The 24,444-nt window shown below is 33.6% G+C and overlaps 1 protein-coding gene across 2 annotated transcripts in view; it reads right to left on the reverse strand.

Annotated features, from left to right (window-relative positions):
* IPO11 (importin 11) overlaps positions 1-24,444 on the reverse strand; it is a 198,179-nt gene that overhangs the window by 75,745 nt on the left and 97,990 nt on the right. For both annotated transcript variants that reach the window (XM_055332731.1, XM_055332732.1), the window contains exons 22-26: positions 23,182-23,258; positions 16,779-16,858; positions 16,288-16,368; positions 4,401-4,496; positions 3,618-3,731 (exon numbers count right to left, since the gene is read on the reverse strand). In XM_055332731.1, the coding sequence (XP_055188706.1) occupies positions 3,618-3,731; positions 4,401-4,496; positions 16,288-16,368; positions 16,779-16,858; positions 23,182-23,258 (448 nt within the window). The remainder of the gene's footprint in view (positions 1-3,617; positions 3,732-4,400; positions 4,497-16,287; positions 16,369-16,778; positions 16,859-23,181; positions 23,259-24,444) is intronic.

The following is a 24,444-nucleotide window of genomic DNA, read 5'->3' on the forward strand; positions in this document are numbered from 1 at the left end:
TTCCTCTAATCCTGAGTTCTAACTAACACTTGTTCATACCAAAGGAGAGGCTATCCCTCGGGAGAAAAGGGGGAAAAGGGACCTACAAATACTTTTTCTAGTAAATTTCTCTACAACAAACTGTCATTTTTCGATACCACAAGGCTCTAAGCTCTAAATTAGGCAGTTAGTCTAAAAAGTTTTCATTACTCATTCAATATAAGCAAGTAACTCTGAAAGACTTCAAATAACGAATGCTTAGAGGACAAACTGTTCTAGTGGTGACTTGTGCAATAAGCCCAGCTTCTCTCCCAAAGATACAAAATCAGCCTTAATTTAACTTGGCTTATTCTACTATCTCATACTGTTTTCAGTGTTAAGAAGAAACAATTCTTTCTCCAAGATCCTAGCTTCCTTCAAAGCTCTCTGGATTTACTGGAACTCATTTGCCTGGCCCTATTTAATTCTTGCATATATTTTTGATGTTCTCCAGAACTGTGCTCACAGTCAGAAACAGTCATTTGAACTAGAATACTATTTTATTCACTTTCATTCCCATCTCTATACTCAAATGTGATGGCTTGACAGGTTTTTGTAATATTCTCTGAGGAAAGAAAAATGTCCTCTTCATAGTAAAAAATAAAAAGAGAAAAGATAAAAAGTGTTCCATGAAAAGTCTGTGTTCTAAAGACAGGGTTGGAAATAAGTCTGAATCAACGATAACAGCTCCTTTCTCAATCTTTCATGCTGCCAACGGACTCCAACAGTGCCAGCAGTAGCCACAGTTCATCATTTCTCTTTAATATGAAACTAAGCCCAGTGGATGTGCCCTATGCTTTTCATGTATCTTTTTAAAATGATGATTATTTGAGGTAACAAGGAAGCATACATAAGGCATTTCAGCAAATTTTTCACAGGACGACTTTTTAATACACAGTATTAAAAGAAACATACTACAAAAGCTTCACGACATTGGATCTGACAATGATTTCTTGGATATGGTACCAAGGCACTGACAATAAAAGAAAAAAACTCGACTTCTTGAAAATTAAAAAAAATTGTGCATCGAAAGATGCTAATAACAGAGTTTAAAAGGTACCCCACAGACTAGGATAAAATATTTGCAAATCATTTATTTGGTAAGGAATTGATATCCAGAACACATAAATAATTCCTAAACTCTAAAACAAAACACCTAATTCAATAAAGGGCAAAAACCTTGATTAGACATTTCTTCAAAGAAGAAAACATGAAAAGATACTCTATGCCACTAATCATTAGGAAAATAGAAATCAAAACTATACTGATACCACCTCACCATATGAGGATGAACACTATATATTATATATGTGTATATGTATAATATATGTGTGTATATATATATTGTGTGTATATTATATATGTATGTGTGTGTGTGTGTGTATATATATATATATATTTTTTTTTTTTTAACCCACCAGAAAACAAATGTTGGCAAGGATACGGTAAAATCTGAACCCTTGTACACTGTGGGTAGGAATTTAAAATGGCACAGCTCCTGTGGAAAATAGTATGGTGGTTCCTCACAAAATTAAAAACAGAATTACCATATATGATCCAGTGAATCTACTTCAGGATACCTACCCAAAAAAAAACTGAAAACAGTGACTTAAAAAGAGATTTGTATACCCAAGTTCACAGTAGCTTTATTCATAATAGGCAAAATGTGGAAACAACCCAAACATCCATTGACTAATGAACAGATAAGCAAAATGTGACAGATACATATAATAGAATATCATTCAGCTTCAAATTCTGACATATATTACAACATGGATGAACCATCAGGACATATGTTCAGTGATTGTAAGTTAAGTCACAAAAAGATAAATATTTTACCACTCCATTTATGTGAGGTACTTAAAGTAGTCACAACTACAGTGCAATGGTGGGGACACCTTGGTGGCTCAGTTGGTTAAGCATTTGACTGTCAGGTTTTGCTCAGGTCATGACCTCAGGGTCCTAGGGCACCCTGTTCAGCAAGGAGTCTGCTTCTCCATCTGTCCCTCTTCATGCTCATGCACTGTCTCTCAAATAAATAAATCAATCTTTAAAAAAAAAAGTGCAATGGTGGTTGCCAAGGGCTAGGGAGTTATTGTTTAAAGGATGTACAGGTTCAAGTTTTATGAGACTGAAAGATGCATGCAAAGATGCATGGTGCTGATGACCATACAACATTATGAATATATTTAATAGCACTGAGCCATACACTTAAAAAATCGCTGAAGGTAAATTTTATATGTATTTTATCACAGTAAAAAAAAAAATGGAAAAAAATGTAACACAGTGGATACCTTTTTTCTTTCCAAAGCACACTGAACGTATCCCTACACAGTACTCATATTTAAGTGCTTTCCCTTAACATTACTCTAAGCTTGTCAAAACAAGTGTCTCCAGTGTATAGTGTAAAAGTGCCTGTTCCAAGATGGACAGGAGGCAGTTTTGTCATTACTCTAAGCTTGTCAAAACAAGTGTCTCCAGTGTATAGTGTAAAAGTGCCTGTTCCAAGATGGACAGGAGGCAGTTTTGTGTGGTCACTGAGATATCAGGCTCTGAAGTTAGGTTCCTGGAGTATATAAAGCAACTGCATCATTTATTAGCTGTCTGAATTTGAACAAATGAGTAAATCTCTATAGCCTCAAGATTTCTCATGTGTGAGATGGAAATAAAAATACTATTATCTCAATGGGTTGTTGCTGAGAATTTAATGTAATACATGACGTTTATATTGTTGTTAAATATATTGTTATTATTAAAATCATTCAACAAATTTTGTTGAACTGAATAAACTCTTGTTTAATATTATTCCATCACAGTTAAATTTAATGAAGGTAATAAATCTTATCTATCTATTCATCTAAACAAAGGCTAGGGTTTCAAATTAGGTTAGATCTAAATCTAATCCTAGAAAAACTAAGCACACTCTAAAATTTGCACTTTCTTGTTTTAGGTTTCCTTAAAAGTGGAAATAGTTTTGTTTCACTAATCATAATTTTTACAAATTGCTCCATCCTAAAGACATTATGCAAGTACTTTGTCCTTTCTACATCTTATAAATATTAAAATATTAAGGGCTTAATACATAAAATCTATATTTTAATATAATGTGTATAGTCTTAAGTAACCAACTCACTCAAGAACCTATTCCATACTTACTCTGGTGGCTGGTTTCAGTTACAGTATTTCTCAAATAAGCTTTTGCTGAAAAAGTCATTTCCCATAATAATTATTACAGAAACTCATCACATAACATTAAGAACAAGTTTAGTAAAGGAATGGAACAAAGCCAGTAAATAATTATATATAAAGTATTTGTTTCATTTGAAGTATGAGTTTTACAACATTGCAAACATAAAAGAATCAAAATTCCATTCTACGGTTAAACACAATAAATTTGCGAATTATAAAAGCAAACAAGTGTAGATTTCAATTGCCATTCAGAGAGTCATTTTTCTCCTTCAAAATTATAGGTACAATGTAAGTTATTGAACTTTTAAAATACAAAATTTTAAATATAAGAGTTTTATATAATTATTATTTCCCCAATTATTTCCAAACCTTATTCAAAAAAGACCTTCTTCAAGTAAACTGATTCTTACCTCCTGATTAAATTTATGTGCCATCTCATTAAGAAGTGAAGAAAAAAAACTAGTGTTTTGTAGCAGGACTCGACCCATAACTCCAAGATATGTTGACATCACGACAGGATACCTCTGTACAATTAAAATACAGCACACAAAGTTATATCAAGGTATGAGTACAAACATGACTATGAACAATTACAGACATAACAACAGTCAACAGGAATGTAAAATAGCATTCTCCCTCAAAATCATTTCTTTAGGAGATACTGCTAGTATTATCTGAGGCGTAAAGGTAACTCTCTAAATATATGTCATACAACGTAATATATGTGTTACATATATATATTATACGGATTAAAAAGAGGAACACAGAAAAAATATTCATCAATGGCTCATTTATTTACATCACTGTAGATACTCCTACGATACGTGGTACATGGGTCTACTTAAGAGAATGACTTAGAATAGAACCGGTATTTTCATATATTCAATATGTGCTACAATGAGCACTATTCTTTCCCATTACTGTTTCAAATCTTTGCAGATGAATACACATGCACGTAAGTGAGAGAGACATTAAAAAAAAAAAAAAGCTATAGTTGGTGAAGAAAGAAAAGGCAAAGCTGTAGAACTACCCTGAAAGTTACTTAATTTACCTTAAAACAATCCAATAGTAAGAAAAGCTTTCTTTTTGTATCTAACAATAAAGAAGAAATAATTTTCCAATGAAGAATGAAAATAATTAAAAGTAGAACCGTACAGTCCATTACGGACTTAGAAGGTTATGGAAAATCTTACCTCTCCTTCTATAATACCTCTGAAAACACAGGGGAGAATCGGTTGAAACATCTGTGGACCTAATACTGGGTTCACTTTGAGGGCATTTTCCACAACCTAAAAACCAGAAAGACTCATTGATAACACTTAATAATGCAAGTCAGTGCTTCATGCAAAATACAAGTAAAGAAAACAATGCATTGAATACTACACGCTAAATCTGAGAATACACACAAACACATGAGGTATTCAATATTCTGGCACTAGACATACTTTTACAAGACAATCTATTAAAAATGGATTTGATATAAAATTTGATACGAAGTATATAACAGACACAGATATACATCTCACATGGAATTATAATTAGTCACATTCTAATAACAGGTATCAGGTTGTTAATATCAGTATTACATTTGGATACTTTAAACAAATAACCCTTACAAAATGTTGCACTAATAGAGCCAACAAAAGGCATTTCGTAAGTGTTGGCTTTTTTGCAGTAAGCAAAACAGTATGGTAGTGGCACAACACATAGAGATCACTGGAAGAGGAGAGGCCAGAAATAAACCCCCAATTAAATGGCCAATTAATCTTCAACAAAAGAGGCAAGAATATGCAATGGGAAAAAGACAATTTCTTCAACAAATGGTGTTTGGAAAATCAATAGCTACATACAAATATAAGAAATTGGATCCCTTTCTTACACCATACACACAAAAAAAACTCAAAATGGATTAAAGACCTAAACGTGATTCTTGAAATCACAAAATTCCTAGAAGAACACATACACAGTAACCTCTTAGACATGAGCTGCAGAAACAATTTTCGAGATATGTCTATGTTGGCGAAGGAAATAAAAGCACAATTCAACTACTGGAACTACATGAAAATAAAAAGCTTTTGCACAGCAAAGGAAACCATCTACAACAACAACAAGACAATTCACTTAATGGAAGAAGATATCTGCAAATAATGTATATGATAAGGGGTTAATATCTATTAATATCTAAAATATTTTAAGAATTTATACAACTCAAGACCAAAAGAAACAACAAAACAAAAATAACAATCCAATTAAAAATGAGATGACACGAATAGGTATTTTTCCAAAGAAGACATACATAAGGCTAACAGACACATGAAAAGATGCTCAACATCACTCATTATCAGAGATATACAAATTAAAGTTACAATGAGGTATCATCTAATATCCATCAAAATAGTTAAAATCAACAACACAAGAAACAAGTGTTGGTGTGGAGAGTAGGAAAAGATAAAGAACTTATGGTGTAGGGCAGCCCAGGTGGCTCAGCGGTTTAGCACCGCCTTCACCCCAGGGTGTGATCCTGGGGACCTGGGATCGTGTCCCACGTCGAACTCCCTGAATGGAGCCTGCTTCTCCCTCTGCCTGTGACTCTGCCTCTCTCTCTCTCTCTCTGTCTCTCATAAATACATAAAAAAAATCTTAAAAAAAAAAAACTTATGGTGTACACACACATATACACACACAGAATGAAATATTACTCAGCCATAAAAAGAATGAAATCTTGCCATATTAAACAACATAGATGGATCTAAAGGGTATAATGCTAAATGAAATTAGAGAAAGACAAACAACATGTGATTTCACTCATGTGTGCAGAAGGGAGGGAGGGAAGGAGGGAGGAAGGCAGGCGAACAGCCTCTTAAAACCAGAGAACTGGTGGTTACCAGATGGGAGGTAGGTGGGAGGCTGTGTGAAATAGTTGAAGGGAATTATGAGTACACTTAACATGTTGAGAACTGAGTATGTACAGAACTGCTGGATCATTATATTGTACACATAAAACTAATAATATACTGTGTGTTAATAATAAAAGTGTTAACTTTTAATAGAGAATAGTAAAAACTATACTCACTGTCCAAAAATCAATCTACCTTTAAGTTTATCAATAGACAAAAAACAGCTTATTGCCTGCAAACTGCTTATTTATTGAGAAACAATCTTTTCTTTAAAGTTTTAAAAATTTTATTTATTAACCAGAGGCAAAAATATAGGCAGAAGTAGGCTCCACGAAGGAGCAGGGAACCAAATGCAGGACTTGACCCCAGGACCCAAGGATCGTGCCTTAAGCCAAGGGCAGACACTCAACCACTAAGCCACCCAGGTGTCCCGAGAAATAATCTTATTTAGTTTATAATATAATCATATAGGTTATCAATCAGGAGCACTGACTGTCACAGGTGAGAATTTTGAAGGATGAGACGGGTTCCCTCTGTAACAAAAACAGAACGAAATTCAAAGCAGAGTATGATGTTTTTTTGTTCATTTTTGTTTTATTTTTTAGGAAGAGATGAAGGCAGTAGTCCAGAAGCAGCAATGAAGACCAAGAAGGAATCTTTCATGGCTCCAACCCCACTGTTAAGAGGAGCAGGAATGAAAACACACAGCATTTGAAAGAGTTATGAGCAAGTACTATTTTCAAGCAGAGCCAAGTTGCCGGTTAGAACTTGTAGCAATGTTTCTCAAGGGTGATTACTGACATTATGAGTGGGACAATGATTTACTGTTCTGGACTACTCCACGTACTGAAGGGCTTTTATCATCTCTGGTCTCTGTTCATTAGGTGCCAAGAGCATGCTCAAAATATGAACACCATCAAATATACCTCCATGTATTTTGAAACATTCTCAAGGTAGGCAAGTAATACCCATGGATGATAGCATTCTCTAATTTTGAGCAAGAGGTAAAGGAATGTCCAAAGAAAAAGTTTAAAAGTACAAAAACTTTTACAGTAGGCCTAATATTATGTTATCTACTAAAAGATAAAAGTTATCATAGCTCCTGGCTAAAGGCAACAGATGAAATTCAGAAAATAATTAAATCTAACCTCAATAAAGCTTATTTAAAAAAAGAGATTTGGAATAAAGATGGGGAAGATTTACATAACTAGTAAACTGAATTTCAGAAGTTCGTGTCATCACAAAGTCTCTATTTTAGCTACAAATGGAAAATAAAACCATCTGCAGACTGTTAGACACACATTTAACTTCATTTCCTCCTGATATTGTACTATAATTACAGTATAAGGATTTTAAGGGGAAGGGACATAATTTTAAAAGGACCAGGGGATGAGAGATAAATACTGGAAGGTATAAAGAAGAAATTCAAAAAGTAACTGATTAATCAGGTAACAGAAAGCTAAAATCTAAGGATGCAATGGACAAGGTGGAGAAGCAACTTGATTTATAGCACCTCTATCTTCTCCCTATCGCTCATTAAAACCAACAGAAATCAGGACTTTCTTTGGGGAGGAGGGTAAGGAAAAAGCTAAAAGATTGATTAACAAAGTCTTTTTTAAGAGAGATATTTACAGGGTGCCTGGGTTGCTCAGTGGTTAAGTGTCTGCCTTTGGCTCAGGGCGTAACCCCAGGGTCCTGGGATCGAGTCCCATGTCAGGCTCCCGGCAAGGAGCTTGCTTCTCCCCCTGCCCGTGTCTCTACCTCTCTTTGTGTGTCTCTCATGAATAAATAAATACAATCTTAAAAAAAAAAAAAAGTTTCCCAGATATTCCCAAAACTCAGTATCTAGGAAACTAACCATCTCTCTCTACACGAGAAGATAGTGTATTATCTTTAAAGGGTCTAAAAAGAATTTCCAGATTAAAAAGGCCTGGTAGTGTCCAGTACAATCAATTAAAATAAACCTACATCAAGGCACATCATTGTAAATGTTAAGACACTAGGAACAAGAAGAAGCTATAAGCCTGGGGAGTTAGCATGGCTCTGGAAGAGACTTCATCAAGAAAATTAAAGAAATACCTGATGGGTCGATGCCTCTTAACATACTGAGCAGAGACTACTGGCAAAGAATGTAGTGCATATAAAAATAACACTAAAAAAAGAACTATTCACTCCAAAGATTATATAAGTTTGTGCAGAAAAGGAGAAGCAATCACCTACTTAGATCATTATGACTTACAGAATATAAATTCACTTAAATGTATCACTCAATACAAACCAGCTGTCAGTATGCATTTTCTTTATATGTGTGTGTGTGTGTGTATAGTTATTATTGCATAAAGGATCCCACCCAAATATATCAGGGCTAAAATGTAATCTTTGTATTTGAAAAGATTAGGAACCACAGCTAGGGGAGATGAGGTTATTTCTGAAAAATTATGTAGGAAAGTGCTATTATTAGACTTGGAGGCAGGGGTCGTGAAACAGAATGAAAAGAAAATTCAAAAAAATAGAAGTGATAAGATCTAGAAGACCAAGTGAACAGTTAACCACAGGTTACTCCTAGTTTACATGTCTGGCCAATGGGTACAACCGTGGTCCCACTATAATGAGGTTTTGTTGTGGACATGATGAACCTTGTGATGCTTGAGATGTGATTATTTCCACACATGATACTTTACAGTCCACTTTCCGAGGATAGCAGTTTGACATAAGAGCCACAGAGTTCAAATCATGACTGAAGAAAGTTCCCCTGCAAACGTAGAATCAAAATCCTTCTGGACATTCTGATCAGCAACCCATTGCTTTCTACTCTAAATAAAATTTTGAAAAATTCATCTAATGATTTCAGTGTTAATAAACAATTTGATATATTTCGAGTGAAACGTATGTACACCCACATGGTCTAGCAGCTCCCAGAGGAAATAACTTTCAACTAAAGTAATCAAAATATTAAAAGTAATTTACAGATATTAATAGAATTTAAATCATAACTAATTTTTCTTGGGATGGGAATCATTACATTCTCAGGAATTTTAGTTTGTTGGATGTATTTTAATCAGTTTAGTTTTATATTCTGAGCCTCAAACTGTCCCATCATTAGCTAAGTGGGAACTCCTTCAAATTGATTCAAATTGCAACCTTTTGACATCCCACCTTCTCTTCCTTGTCTGCACAAAAGATCTCTCCCAGTTTGTCTTGAGTATCTCGTCTGAACTCTGGACGTAACCAGCAGGAAACAGTATTTACAGACCACAATCTATGTTGTGCGATATATACTGCACTAAACTGACACTCCTTCTAGTCTTTTATTTAGACATTAGGATAACTATTTTCTTTTTGTGGAAGTATATAACAAATTCACCAAATCCAACTAACATTATAGCATTTTAATTGTGTATTTCATCTTTCTCCAACATTGAAAACTCTCAGATTATAACATTAATTTGCTTCTGATACATGTAACATTCCACATATATATTTAAGTGTTACGAATAATTACTAATAACAATAACACTGCTGATGCAATTTACAATTTCCCTGTTTCTTTTTGTTCTAATGTTGTATTTTACCACAGATCTACATGTAAAATACTATGTACTAAAATTACTTGAAATATTCTTCTCAAATGGCTATGGCACCAACACAATAATAGATTCAAATGTCTTAGCTCTTTTATGATCTTTCGGAACTGCTTTTATTATTTTAAACCATATAAAATAACTACCTTTATTTATAGTTAAGTTTTATAACCAAAACTTTTGGTTTTGGCTCCAAAAACCAAAGTAAAAAGCAGATACACATCCTGAAAGATCTACCTTCTATCTTTTCTTTCTTCTTCCTAGATAACCATCTTTATTAATTTGGCTTATTTTTCCATTGTTCTGTAGGTTGCATTCTTTAAATATAAGAAAACTCTATAGATACTGCTCTTTGTTTATAGTCTCAGAATCACTCTAACACTACATAGAGAGGCCATCTTCATTCTTCGAGCTGCACAGTACTCTTCTGTGTAGTTTAATAAGTTGGGATATCTCCAATTATCTAATTATTAGTAATTATTTTTTATCAGCATTTTGCTATTATAAATCAAAGTTCTACACTTTGGTTTTATTCCATCCCTTTTCTAAATATCCTTAGAGGGATCCCTGGGTGGCGCAGCGGTTTGGCGCCTGCCTTTGGCCCAGGGCGTGATCCTGGAGACCCGGGATCAAATCCCACGTCGGGCTCCCGGTGCATGGAGCCTGCTTCTCCCTCTGCCTGTGTCTCTGCCTCTCTCTCTCTCTGTGTGTGTGACTATCATAAATAAATAAAAATTTAAAAAAATCTCTAAATATCCTTAGAACAGACTATGTTTTCAAATCCCTGTGGAAAAAACGCAGGCTTTTAGCTGGTGTCTTGTACTCAAATCATTTTCTGGTATTAGGCTTACATGCAAATAGAGTGGTAAATAGCATGGAGCCTGAAGTCAGAATGCCTATGTTTCTAACATGGTTCCAATACTTTCTAGGTATGTGACCTTGGACAAGGTATTAACCTCTTTATGATTTAATTTCTTATCTGTAAAATGGGGAAAAGAACAGTACTATCATCCTAAGTTTATGTGAGGATTGAATGAACTCTGTTACATGCTTGGAAATGTGTAGCATATAGTAAATTCTAGCATTAGCTATTACTATTATTATTATGGAATAAATTATACCTTAAAAATATTTGTGCCACCTTAAATAAGTCTTACCATAGTGAATGAAAGCAATCTGGCTCATTACAGCTTGATAAGACTATGATAAGAGAATTTCGAAACTCAAAGTGGTATGTATACGTACAGAAAAACTTCAAATTAAAGAAATGTTAACAATTCAAATTCTAGTATTTTTAGAATATAATTGTATTCACCTAGATAACTTGTTCTGACTCACAAAATATAATAAAGCCTATTTTTGCTTTTAACTATTTGTTCCAAAAGCAGGCATTCTCGTCTTTCTATCCGATTTTCATAACTTTATAATTTTCTGCTTCAAAGAACAAAGCAGTTACTTCCAGATACTGTCAGAAACAAGTGGAACAGTGACATTTAGCCAAAAATAATATTAAAAACGTTATATGGATTACTATATTAAGAAACCGTATCTGAGAGGTATTAAAAATGAAAGTAATTGAGCTAATATTAAAAACTCTTAGTATACCCTTACTGGAACTCTGAGAATAGGAAAATGACAAAAATTTTAAGAGTTCTCTTAGCATTCAGGTACAGGTATAAAAGGACCACTGTTCTAGAATATTCTCTCATTTTAAAAATATAAATAACTTATTCATGATAATTGGCATATTCCTAGTATTTATCATCAATTAAGTAATAAAATTCAGTTTCTGAGATTTCATATAAAACATACAGGCTTAGCTACAGCGATGTCTACATAAAAATAGTGTTAAATGTTATTAGATGGGCAATTTTTAATAACCTATAAATCAATTCCTGTTGGCATATATAGAGAGAAACTGATTTAGTCATGTTAAATGATACAAATATTTTAATATATACTTGCACGATAAATGATTTGTGCTGAATTTTTAGATAAAAAATTACTAGGTACAATTAGGAAACAATACTATCATCTTTCACCTCAAAGGAAAAAGGTGAAACAAAAAGATTTTTTTCCAGTAAAATTTTAAGGGTAGTGTTATACATTATGTAAATTAGGAAATTTCCATAATAAAAAATTTTTAGAAGACTGTGTTACAATATAGAAAGAAGGAATTAAATACAATTAATTTTAAAGGGTGAGTTGAGATATATAATTCCTGAGAAAAAATAAAGCTCTCATTGTGTCAATTGCCTGCTTAGTTTGAAATTTTAACTAATGTATTCTTTATTTTACATAAACATTTATTTAGAAGAAATGGTCCAAAGGAGAGGTAGATAGCTTGGTTTGTTCTGTTTTCTTCTTACAGCCAAAAATCTTAACAACCAAATAAATTACATGGCTTACGAATACAGTCGCCTATTTTGCCCTGAAAGGAAATTATGTAATTAGACAACTATTTAATTATACAACTAGGTAAAAAGAGGCAACACCTAGTATTACCTGATTACACAATAGGCATTGTTATAAGGCTATTGTTATACAGGCAAAGTTATCATCCCCATTTTATAGACGGAAAGTGAAGAGCAGAGATTAATCTGCTCACTGTACACAGCTGTGAGGCAGGAGAGCCAATACTGGCACTTTCACTTCAGTCTATGCTATAATGTTACTATAATGTTACTTCTCCTCTAATTATATTATTTTGCAATAATATAATCAAAAATAAATTGGAAAAAGAAAGTAAACATTCTCCTTGGGGCATATCCTAAAAAGCCTGCTTCGTTTTTCAAATTCATTTCACAATGCCCATTTCATATGGCTCAGAAGAATTTGTCTTTCAGTAGTTACTAAAAATACTACAAAAGTAGGAGAGGAAAAAAAACACTTCCAATTCAAATTTTTTTCTGGGAGATGTTTAAACATAAGCAACAACCTCCTTTCTTAATCACTTAGAATATATACATTAAAATTTAACATAGAGGATTTCAGATAATGTATAGTTACAAATTATTAAAATTCCATGTGGCACAACCCCTTATATAACAAATGAGAGAATTTAAGCCCAGAATATACTCAAGAACTGTGTAAGTAGCAGAGCTGTATGTGAAAACCAATGCAGGTTAATAGGAGAATAACATTGGAAATGGGCATTTAGTATGCTCCTGTCGGCATTTCTACTGGATATAGGGATAATCAATGTGCAATCAATCCCTCACATAAGAACCATGGATCCCCTTGCTGTCAAAACACTTACATTGTATGCATTCAGAGGAAAGAGAAGACATAATGTATTGAAGTCAGAACCATAGAAAAGCTAAAGGAGAAGACACACACACACACACACACACACACACCTATAAAGACAACATCAAAATGACATGGCAATTCCTCTCAAATTTCTATCAATCCCACATAGCCAGTTACTTTTTTCATCAGTTAGAAATAGGCCATATAGCGTTGACTCCTTGTCTACTTCCAGAAAAGAAATGATCATCAAGACAAAAAATGAAGCCAGGATTATATAAGATAGATGAAGTTCTTCAGTAAAATCATATATTGCCTCTTCATCAGTTTGGTAAGGGCATAAATGCATTAAAAATTCACAAGAACATTTTTGCAAACATGCCCAATGTTACTTGTAATCTCTGCAGTTTAAAGAATACTGTGAAAACAGTGGGGGTGAGGACAGACATGTGGCAGTAGACCAGGCCTTAAGCATCCAGGGTCTCTACAAGCCACAGATTTCTCTAATTACTCCTTCAGAGACCACATGCTTCTTTCCTAACTGGGGCTTATATTCTCACGCTTTTACTCCTACACTAAAAAAGAAACTAAAGAATTTATGAAACTAAAATCAGAGTTTTGCCGTATTTTACTCTATGTGCCCTATTTTTAGTTTACAATGTTATCTTGGTTTAAAGTTTCTATTTGATTTCAAGTACAGAAGAGCAGAAATCAGACAGTTGAGTGAAGTTAAGTATTGGATTTGATAAATGGACTTTCTGCGAAAAATCCGAATTAACAAAAGACCTTTTTATTTCAACTCCTGTTAAAAGACTTTCTATATTGTAAGAACAGACTTAAAGCCTGAAGACATTGTTCTAATATAAAAGTGAATCAAGAATCTTAAGTATCAACTTTAACACCAGTAATGTGTAACTCATTTAAGAATGAATAGTGAGATGAGTAATATTCATGCCCTAAACTCTGTGAAAAGTACAAATATCATCTTGCAATGTACCTCTACCTCAAGAGTGACAGGTATCAATCAGGCAGCTCTAACCTTGGCCCCTTTATAACTGATAACACAAAGGTCATATACCAGTTTCCTACACTTCTCACCTAACACTATTAGCTACAGCTTCAATCACTGCTGTTTTGAAGTGATACATGTATATGCCAAGAAAGCCAGAGCTTGCTGGCAATCACCAGAAGCTAAGACAAAGGCATGGGGCAAGCTGTCCCCCAGCATTTTCAGAGAGAGCGTGGTCCCGCCAACATCTTCATTTCGGACTTCTAGTGTCCAGTACACTGTGACAAAATTAGTTACTTTAAGTATCATAAATTAATTTCTGTGGTTTTAAGCCATCCGAGTTGTGGTACTTTGTTATGGTAGCCCCAGGAAACACACTAAGTCCTTATCGAGAGGGGCCTCCCCGCCTGATCACTTTGTAACTGAAAACTGAATACCAATACAGGAGTTGGCAAACTATGCCCATGCCATAATTCTGTAAATAAGATATTACTGGAATATAGCCATACTCATCCATTTACATATCATCTATAACTGCTTTCAGTTCTACAATAGCAGATACAAATAAGCTAAGACAAAAACTGTATGGCCCACAAAGCCTAACACATTTACTTCCTGGTCCTTTACAGCAAAAGTTTGCTGACCCATAACCTATATAGTGAATAAATGAATAATCACCAAAGATACCCAATGCAACTAATTTGAAATTCAAATTAGCAAGCATTTTAATATGGATATCTGGAGTATTTTGTGTGCATGTGTACAATAAATGTGTGAAGAACAACACGTTAAATATGCATGAATAAGCTCAAACTAGTGATTACTCTTATTAGATGTATAGTGGTTAATACAAAAGAAGATTTTACCATCTGCACAAATTTTTAACCTTTAGTCTCCCAAATGTACTGTGGATTATTAAAATAATTGTGATTAATAGTTCCATAAAGTTGACCCTTGAAAAAGGGTCTGAATTGCACAGGTGCACTTATATGCAGACTTTTTTTCAATATAGTACAGTGCTATAAATTTATTTTCTCATGAGTTTTTTTCATTTTATCTCATGATTTTGTTAATATTTTACTTTCTCTAGCTTACTTTATTAAAAGAATACAGTATATAATGCATATAACTTAAAAGATATGTTAATTGACATCATGTTATCTTTAAGATTTCAGTCAACAGCAGAGTATTGGTAGTTAAGTTTATGGGGAGTCAGAAATTAAACCTGGATTTTCAACGTGCAGGTCTCCAGCTCTAACCTTCTTGTTGCTCAAGGGTCAACTGTACATTTCTTACAATGAACCTCTTTGGGCAAAAACTTTTTTGTTTCATTGGGAGGAGATCACAGCTTTTAGGATCTAAAGAAATGTCATGGCTTTCATACAATAAATGCTACTTTGTTATGATAAATAACATTTCACCATCTCGCGAATCTGACCATATCTGACGTAGAACACAACTGAAAAATTAGGAAAACTGGGGGTGTGAAAGGGAGGAGGAAAGGGTGATAGTTTTAACAGCTACATCTTCTTGCAAAGAACAAACGTAGAGCACATATGTATATATGTATACACACACGCATGTACATGTAAAGATATATTTCACTATATATTTATAAATGCTTAAGTTTATAAATATATAATTGATACTATTTAATCTTTAATACATAGATGAACATATACAACTCAGAGCCTGTTCTTAATTCTAAACAATTACATACAGTAATATAATGTAGATCTTTAATCTGTAAAGATATAATCCATGAAAATTAACTCAAAGCTTTGTAAAGTTTTTAATTGAGGTATAACTGATATATAACACTGTATTATTTTCAAGTATACAACATAATGATTTGATACTGGTTATAAATTATACACAATTTATACAAGCTTCATAACATAACTATGAGGCCAACACAAATTAGAAGTACCAAATTATAATAAAATTTCATCCCAAAAGCAGGCCAACCAACTGAAGGAGTAAAAAGTATCACATGCCACCAGACTTTGGACAATTAGTAAACATCTTTAAAGCCTTGCTTTTAAGTGGGGTCTCAATATGGAGGGAAGGAGGGATGTAACTTCATTAGGATACCTTCAGCAGGGACCTTGCCAGAAATGTGGAATCCACATTTTAACAACATCCTCAGGAGATCTGTATACACATTCAAATTTGAGACCTCTGCCTCCAGAGGTCTTAGAGCAAATGATTACCGCTTAAAGAAAATAACTGTTTAGAAGTATGCTTCTCCTTCTGGCTAATCATCCAAACCCAAATGAAGGTCCAATTTTGCAGAATATAGATGGAATACTTACAACAATATTCATTTAAAACATGACAATACCTTGAGCACTTGAACTTGACCTTCTGTAGTAATTTCCTTTAGGAGCTCACAGAAGGACTGACAGAGACCCACTGCATATGTCTGAAATTCAATCAAAAGTCAAAATATACATATAAATATATTTGCAGTATCAAAATAGGCAAAAATTAAATTTGGAACTCAATCTATTTGAAAATTATATACTTAAAGTCTAAGCACATAAAGTTTCAATTAGGACTCTTAGAAAAAGCTTAGAAAAAATACAGTTTACTGCAATACTGACTTTTACAGAAATATAAGGACAATTTCTGTGTTAAATAACAGTTCATGGAACTGCATCACATCTGCCCTACAGTGCTTATTAAGTTTTTTCTCCTTACTTTATTCCTTAAAATAATAAATCAATATTTAAAATTTTAAAATTTTCAAAAGGGATCACTTGATTTCAAATGAGATACAATCAGAAGAAGATGTACATAAATTTTTACAACGTAAAAACTACTACACCATACCTGTAGAAATTCTGTTGATGATAAAAAGATATAACCATTGATGATCTTAAAGCAGGTTCTGAGATTTTCTGAACTTAGTTCTGCCAATGAATTTATTTTAAAAAGGACAGGTTAATTCAGTATTCAAAATCAGTTTAAACAAAGCAATTTATTTAAAACTAAGTTATATATCCTTCTTTATAAACCTCTTCTGAGTGCTATTCAGACTACTGGGATATATATAGCTATCCAAAAATGGACATCAACCTCTCACTGAGTCCTTTCCCATTTACCTGTCACTAGTTAAAATTATTTAGAAAAGAAGTATTAAGCTCCCAGATACTTTTTTCCTATCAGAAAAGAAGTATATAACTGTATGAACCAAACTTTCACTTCAAACTACATTGCTAGTGCTGGCATGGTAATTTATCATATTATCATATTTTTCAAATATATCATTTTATCATATTTTCACATGTACTTAAATGGTTCACTCAGTAAGCATTTACGGAGTACTGGGTATCAAATGTGCTACCCTACTTATGAAGAGTCCTCTGACACTCCAAAAATTTGTAATCTTGTGTTTAGATAATTCTCAGTCCTTACAGTCATCTTCTAATCTGTTCCCCTATAAGAATTTACATACAAAAAATATTCTGAAAAAGGTAACTACCAGAATAGCATAGGAAAAGGATACTGTGTTTATTCTAGTACAAAAGAGAAAGCTATTTTATTAAAATTGTATATGCCCAAATGATCAGTGTTATTTTACATGTTTTATCACATATAACACAATAGAATACAGATCTTATGTGTACAATGTACAGATCAAAAAATGACCCCCAAAAATATATATCTAAAACGTGCCATTCTTTTCAAATTTCAAAACTCTCTTCATTTGCAATAGACACATTAAAAAAGGTTTTTTTTTTTTTTTCCTGACAAAATACTGTCCTAGGTTCTGGCTCTTAATTAATTCCTGTCCTAGCACAGTGAGAAGACATTCCATTCAGATGAGAATTCTCTATACATTTTTACAAGAAAAATGACAATCTTACTCCCAGCTCAAAATGTCTTTCAAAAGCATAGATATAACTTAGGATTCAACAGAGTAGTTGAAAATGAAAACTGTGGAAGGGATAGGGATGGATCAACTTGTAACTGTGCTAAGGAAACATAAAAAAAAATAATGAAGACTATCATCTAAATATTTTTCACATGAGAAGATGAAATCTCAGAATAAAGGAATAGGCCTTTATACTGGATAAGGTTATTCTAATGAAAAATTCACATAGTCTTTTTCTCAAGGAGAATGTTCAGCCAAGTTTGGACTCGTGCACACTCTTTAGCAGACCAACACACTGAAGAGCAGCATGGCAATGACTGTGATAAGTAAAACAGAAAGGTCTTATTTAAGTGAGAACTTAAAATGGCTACATTCCAGGCATGTCAGGGAATGTAATTTCTAAATCACTGCCTTCTAAAATTTTATCAAGATATAAAATGAAGGAAACAGGATTTAAGAAGGATTTCAAAAACCAGTGTCCATCTCTTTTTGCAAAAACTTTATAAACTATTACTGGATCCATCTACACAAGCAAATACTCAAGTGACTAGGTCATGTCATAGTTTTCCATGCTTCCATCACGGCAGTTAGTTTTTACTAAATTTTCTAGGTCATGCTATCATGCCTAGTTTAAAGTATAGTGAGGGATCCCTGGGTGGCTCAGCAGTTTAGCACCTGCCTTCAGCCCGGGGCGTGATCCTGGAGTCCCGGGATTGAATCCCTTATCAGGTTCCGTGCATGGAGCTTGCTTCTCCTTCTGCCTGTGTCTCTGCCTCTCTCTCTCTCTCTCCCTCTCTCTCATGAATAAATAAATAAAATCTTAAAAAACAAATAAAGTGAATGTTGTTCATTATATCCACAAATTTGTAGTGAGTCTGTGAAGAATATGATCTGGTCTAGCATCAGAAGAAGCTGTATTTCAAGATGCAAGAGATCTGTATTTACTTACTGTCAATAATTTAAATCAAATGCTCTCAACCAGGGGCTCCTGCCACCTAGAAGACATCTGGCAATGTCTGGAAACTGGTTGTTAGAAATGGCATCTAGTGGGTTGAGGTTAAGGAGACTACTAACCTTCATACAATGCACTGGACAGTCCCTCAAAACAAAAATTACCTGGCTCAAAATGTCAATAATGTTTAGATTGAAAATCCTTAATTTTGGGGAATAAGTTTTTCTTTCACAGGCTGTAAATGAACTCAGAGGCAAATATCTGAGGTCAAAGTATCTAATTATGCTGTATGCATGTATGATTTACATCTATTTGTCTAATAATTTATACTCTGCAAATCTTTTTTTTTTCTTCTTTTGTTCCTGTAAATCTGTACTTTCATGTTACATTTATTTTCTTAACGTTTCTTTAATGGAGCAAAGAGAACAAATTACTGAATTATGTTAAAGAGATTCAATAGCAATCTAAGTTTAACTATACTATTTAATGTTTATGTTTGGAAATGTAACTATCATAATTTCTCCTTTTATTTCAAATTCCTCTAATATATGAGGCCTAAAATGTATAAGAGAGCCTATATCATTATGAAGGCAGGTAGAAAAAAGCTCCTTCCAAATTAGATAGAAAGTACCATCAAAAAAAATTTGACTGGCCAAGGAACATTAGTTTGACATTTATAGCAACACAGACAAGAACCAGTCAGATATGTTTCTTTAAAATAATGAGAATACTAAGTAAACTAACACTATAAAACAGATTTAAAGGCTTTTAAAAACAAGCCCTTAGAACTAAATTATCAGAATTATTTTTAGTGATAGGTTCTGGTTCTACTTTAAATTCCTCTCATTCTACTTACATTTAGGATAAAGGATATAAAGTGAATTTTTATCTTTGATTTATTCACAATTAACATATTTTAAAAATCATTAACTTAAATACATAAGTAACATTCAATATTGTTGGTTTTATATATTTTAAATGAAAATTGAGAAAATTCCAGCTAATAGCTTTAATTCTATCTATAAACAAGTAATAGCTACTCATTAAGTGAATTTTTAAAAATCACAGATATAATGACAAAGAATATGTTTTCATTGATAAGAAAAGCAGGTATTCACTTTGGTCTATATTCTTAAAAGACTAAAATAAATATTCTGGTTATATTTTAAAATGAATTCTAAACCTCATATAAAAGAATGTAATATGCAAAATGCTACATGTCAAAATTAGTTTTGCCATACTCAAAAATAAAGGTAACACTGTTGGCGAGATATACTAAACATGTGCAGATATATTGTGTAAACAGAATTTCTTATTATTGAAGCAAATATACATACCATAATGCATAAAACAAATTACATATGTTTTCAAAGAGAAAAGCAGAAATAAACTAATTCAATAGCATACATATAACCTATATTCACTGCTACTATCTGTAAAATGTTTTAAATTTTTGAATATTAAAAAAGCTTAAATCAAAAATCAATTATCACGAGGATGAAATTTCACTAGTTCTTCATTCAGTTAAGTAACAAATCCTAAAGAGACAGTGGTTACTTTTCCTTTTAAAATAGCAGCAATATTAAGAGTTAATAGTAATACATATAATTGCAAAACACAAATAATCTTTACTATGTGGGAGACCCTGCTTTTTTTTTTTTTAAAGATTGAACTATCTTTCAATCTATCTGAGAGTGTGTGTATAAGTGTGTATGCTCACACAAGCAGGGAAAGAGCCAGAGGGAGAGGGGGAATCTCAAATAGACTCCCCGCTGTAAGTAGAGCCAGATGCAAGGCACCATGACCCTGATATCATGACCTAAGCCAAAATCAAGAGTAGGATGCTTAACGACTGAGCCACACAGGCATACCCACCAGAAATTGTTCTATTTTTTTTTAAGATTTTATTTATTTATTCATGATAGACATAGAGAGAGAGGGGAAGAGACACAGGCGGAAGGAGAAGCAGGCTCCATGCCAGGAGCCCGACGTGGGACTCGATCCCGGGGCTCCAGGATCATGCCCTGGGCCAAAGGCAGGCACTAAACCGCTGAGCCACCCAGGGATCCCCGCAGAAATTGTTCTAAACACATAGAAGTCCTTAGTGATTTGTAAAGACTATGCACTGACTACAGAACTTTCTACGGTTAAACTGTACTATAATGCTTACTGAAATCTACACTCAAAATAATGCCATAAAGCCTTAGTAAGGTTAGTCAATACTTTTTGTTTAAGTCTCTTTTTCCTGTCTACCAATCCTTCTCCTCTTATACTGTAAAGGTCAGGCATGCTAAATTTGGGGTCAAATAACACAGGCAAAGTGAAATCACTGTATAAAGTCACCCACAAGTGAAAATGGCTGAATCCTGTTCAAAGTTGACAATGGCTCTGGGTGATGTTTCTATTTGTAGGTCAAATACAAAGAAGCAATATGGATTTCCCAGAATGGTACTGTATTGGTCTCGAAGTTAGGTACAGTAAAACTAAAAGAAAGGCCTTCCCCAGAGAGTTAAGGAAAGTGAAAAAGACATCTTCTACTTTCTTTCCCTGTGAGGTCTTAAAATACAGATAAAACTTTTTTAGGAGACTAGCAACAAGTGACTGGTCTATTGCCACAGTCTTCATCTTTGAGAATTTTTTCAACCATTTTATAGAACACTAGATGATAAATGGCAAGTGGATCTTTATTAGAAAATAAATGGTACTTTGGTATTATTTGAGATCTATTCTGAAGAGTGGAGTAAAATAACAGAAAATCTCAGACAAAATGTGACAGACTAATTACATTATCTACCCACTATGGCCATCCAGCAAATGAGATGTTTTCTCATCAGTTTTAAGAGTATTTTAGTCCACATTTGTTGATACTGTCAAAGAGTAAATCTACTTTTCCAGTGTATCAGTATACCTCAGTAATATTTTGCCTCTAATAAAACTGCTCACTACAAATAACTTCCCAGAAAAGTCTTCAGATATTGCTGTAAATGCCCTCTCCTGAAAATATTCAGTTAGTAGACACAAAGTTCTAATGAAGGAATTAAAGATGTTGCATGGATCACTCTTGAAGAATGGGTACTGTAAATGGGGAAAAAAATGAATTTTACATTTTATAGATAAATGATAGTATTTTGCAGACTGAAAAAGAATCAGAAAGGCCTGTAAACAGCACTGTATACAATCCTTATATTACTCCATGAGTTTAAATGTTAATCTGCACTGGTAAAATCCCTCACAAAACAACTGTATAAACAAAATATTATGTGTTTTTATTTTTTTATTTTTTTTATTTTTTTTTAATTTATGATAGTCACAGAGAGACAGAGAGACAGAGACAGAGACACAGGCAGAGGGAGAAGCAGGCTCTATGCACCGGGAGCCCGACGTGGGACTCGATCCTGGGTCTCCAGGATCGTGCCCTGGGCCAAAGGCAGGCGCTAAACCGCTGCGCCACCCAGGGATCCCCTATTATGTGTTTTTAAATGTAAGATATTATATATTTGTGAATGGTAGGCAATATGTAAACAGAAAATAATTTATTATCTAGTATTAATTATCATCAGAATACGTTCAGATTGGGGGAAAAAAGAAAAACTAATTAGATCTCATCCAAGGTGGCCAAAAAGAGACTAAGGACCCACTCCTACTGTGATGCCTACGTCTCCCGTTCCACATGCCAAAAATGATGTTTCAAGAACATTATGCTTTACAATTTTACATCTCTATACATCAGAATACTTAATAAATATGATTTGCCAATATTTAATAGTCTTCATTTGTTGGTGCCTTCGCTAAGCCAGAAATATTACAGAGCACATTTGCTGAGCAACTGACAGCATAAAATCATTTTGTTAAGACAACTAGAAAATACCATAGTATATACAGTCTTTCAAATACCTTACAGAACCTGCTATGAAACAAGAAATTTTACCAGGCAAAGTTCAAACTTAATATGGAATTAGTTTTCCAAAGACATTCTTTTGTTTTTAATTATTTGGTAAATTCAGTGTTTACTCTTTAACAGGCAAAAATGGTTCTAAAAAGTTACATAGAAACACATATAAAAACTATTAAAATACTATTACACTTATTTGTGAATATGAGGGATGTCTGTAAAAATGGAAGGTATAATTTAAAGTCACCTATGAGACTTCAAATTATGGCTGCATTCAAAAACGATATTGTGGGGATCCCTGGGTGACTCAGTGGTTTAGCACCTGCCTTCAGGAAGTGCATGTTATCCAGGGCATGATCCTGGAGTCCCGAAATCGAGTCCTACATTAGGCTCCCTTGCATGGAGCCTGCTCCTCCCTCTGCCTGTGTCTCTGCCTCTCGGTCTCTCTTTCTGTCTCCCATGAATAAAATATTTAAAAAAAAAAGAGATGTTGTGTTTACACTTTCACACATACCAAGAAGTGGGGACATATTCTGAAATATACGAAGCAACTCTGGTGTAACACATGGGCTGTTTTCCAAAGTCACTAACCTAGGAAGAAAAACAGATGATTAAGTCTCTTTCTATAAACACCAAAAATACATTAATCATTAACCACACAACTTATTAAAAAATTGTCCCACCTAAAGGAAGAAAGAGAAATGGACAATACAGCAGGTTATAAAAGTTACCTTTCCAGGAAAAAAATTACCAAATTTGTTAAAATTAAAAAGCTATCTACAAATCACATATTATTATTTCTATATACACAATAAAGAGAATAAGGGAAATAACTACATACTAAAATATTTACTGTAAAATTATAATGATAAAGCAAAAGCATGATTATGGTCATGGAGAAACAAAAGTTGCTTTGTTGTTTTAATTTTTCTGTCACATGTAATTCATGTGTCCTTTCAACAGACACTGGGAAATATGAAAGAATCAATGTATAAAAAAATTATATGAGTTATGGTTTATCACAGAGGTGTGCAGCTGCTTTACCTCCTCACAACAATTACATGATTGTCACTACAGCTGCAAGAAAAGAATGGGAGGGGATCCTATCCAAAAATCTAACATTCATTATCAAAACTCTTATCTTGTTAAAAAAGAAAGTAAATTCTTAGTCTGGTAAGGAAGTTCCTATCAAATACTTGTAGAAATCACACCCAATGATGACATTTGAAATCATTCTCTGAAAACACAGAATTAGACCTCAAAAAATATCCTCTATTTTTTACCTTGTCTACCTTCACATCTATTGAGTGTATGTATGGAGAGCTCCTCACATGATATGCCAAACAAAGTAACAGAAGACACAAGGGTGAGAAGAAAAAGTTAAAGTCTTTATTCATAGAAGATATGACTGATAGAAAAGAGAGGAAGAAAGAATTCATAATAAAGTACTTTAATCATTAAGAGACTTTAACAAGGCTGCTGAATATATTAATACACTATTAAAAATCAACTCAATTTCTATACATCAAAACAAATACTTAAGACTTAAATAGATCTCCTTATAAGAGTCAATGATAACAAAAATCCAGCATCATAAACATGTCAATTCTCTCTAAATTGTTTTGGGTAGCCCTGGTGGCCCAGCAGTTTAGTGCCGCCTTTGGTCCGGGGTATGATCCTGGAGACCCGGGATAGGGAACCACGTCGGGCTCCCTGCAAAGGGCCTGCTTCTCCCTCTGCCTGTCTCTCTCTCTCCCTCTGTCATGAATAAATAAAT

Source organism: Nyctereutes procyonoides, unplaced genomic scaffold (assembly GCF_905146905.1).
Source record: "Nyctereutes procyonoides isolate TBG_1078 unplaced genomic scaffold, NYPRO_anot_genome, whole genome shotgun sequence".
Taxonomy (NCBI): domain Eukaryota; kingdom Metazoa; phylum Chordata; class Mammalia; order Carnivora; family Canidae; genus Nyctereutes; species Nyctereutes procyonoides.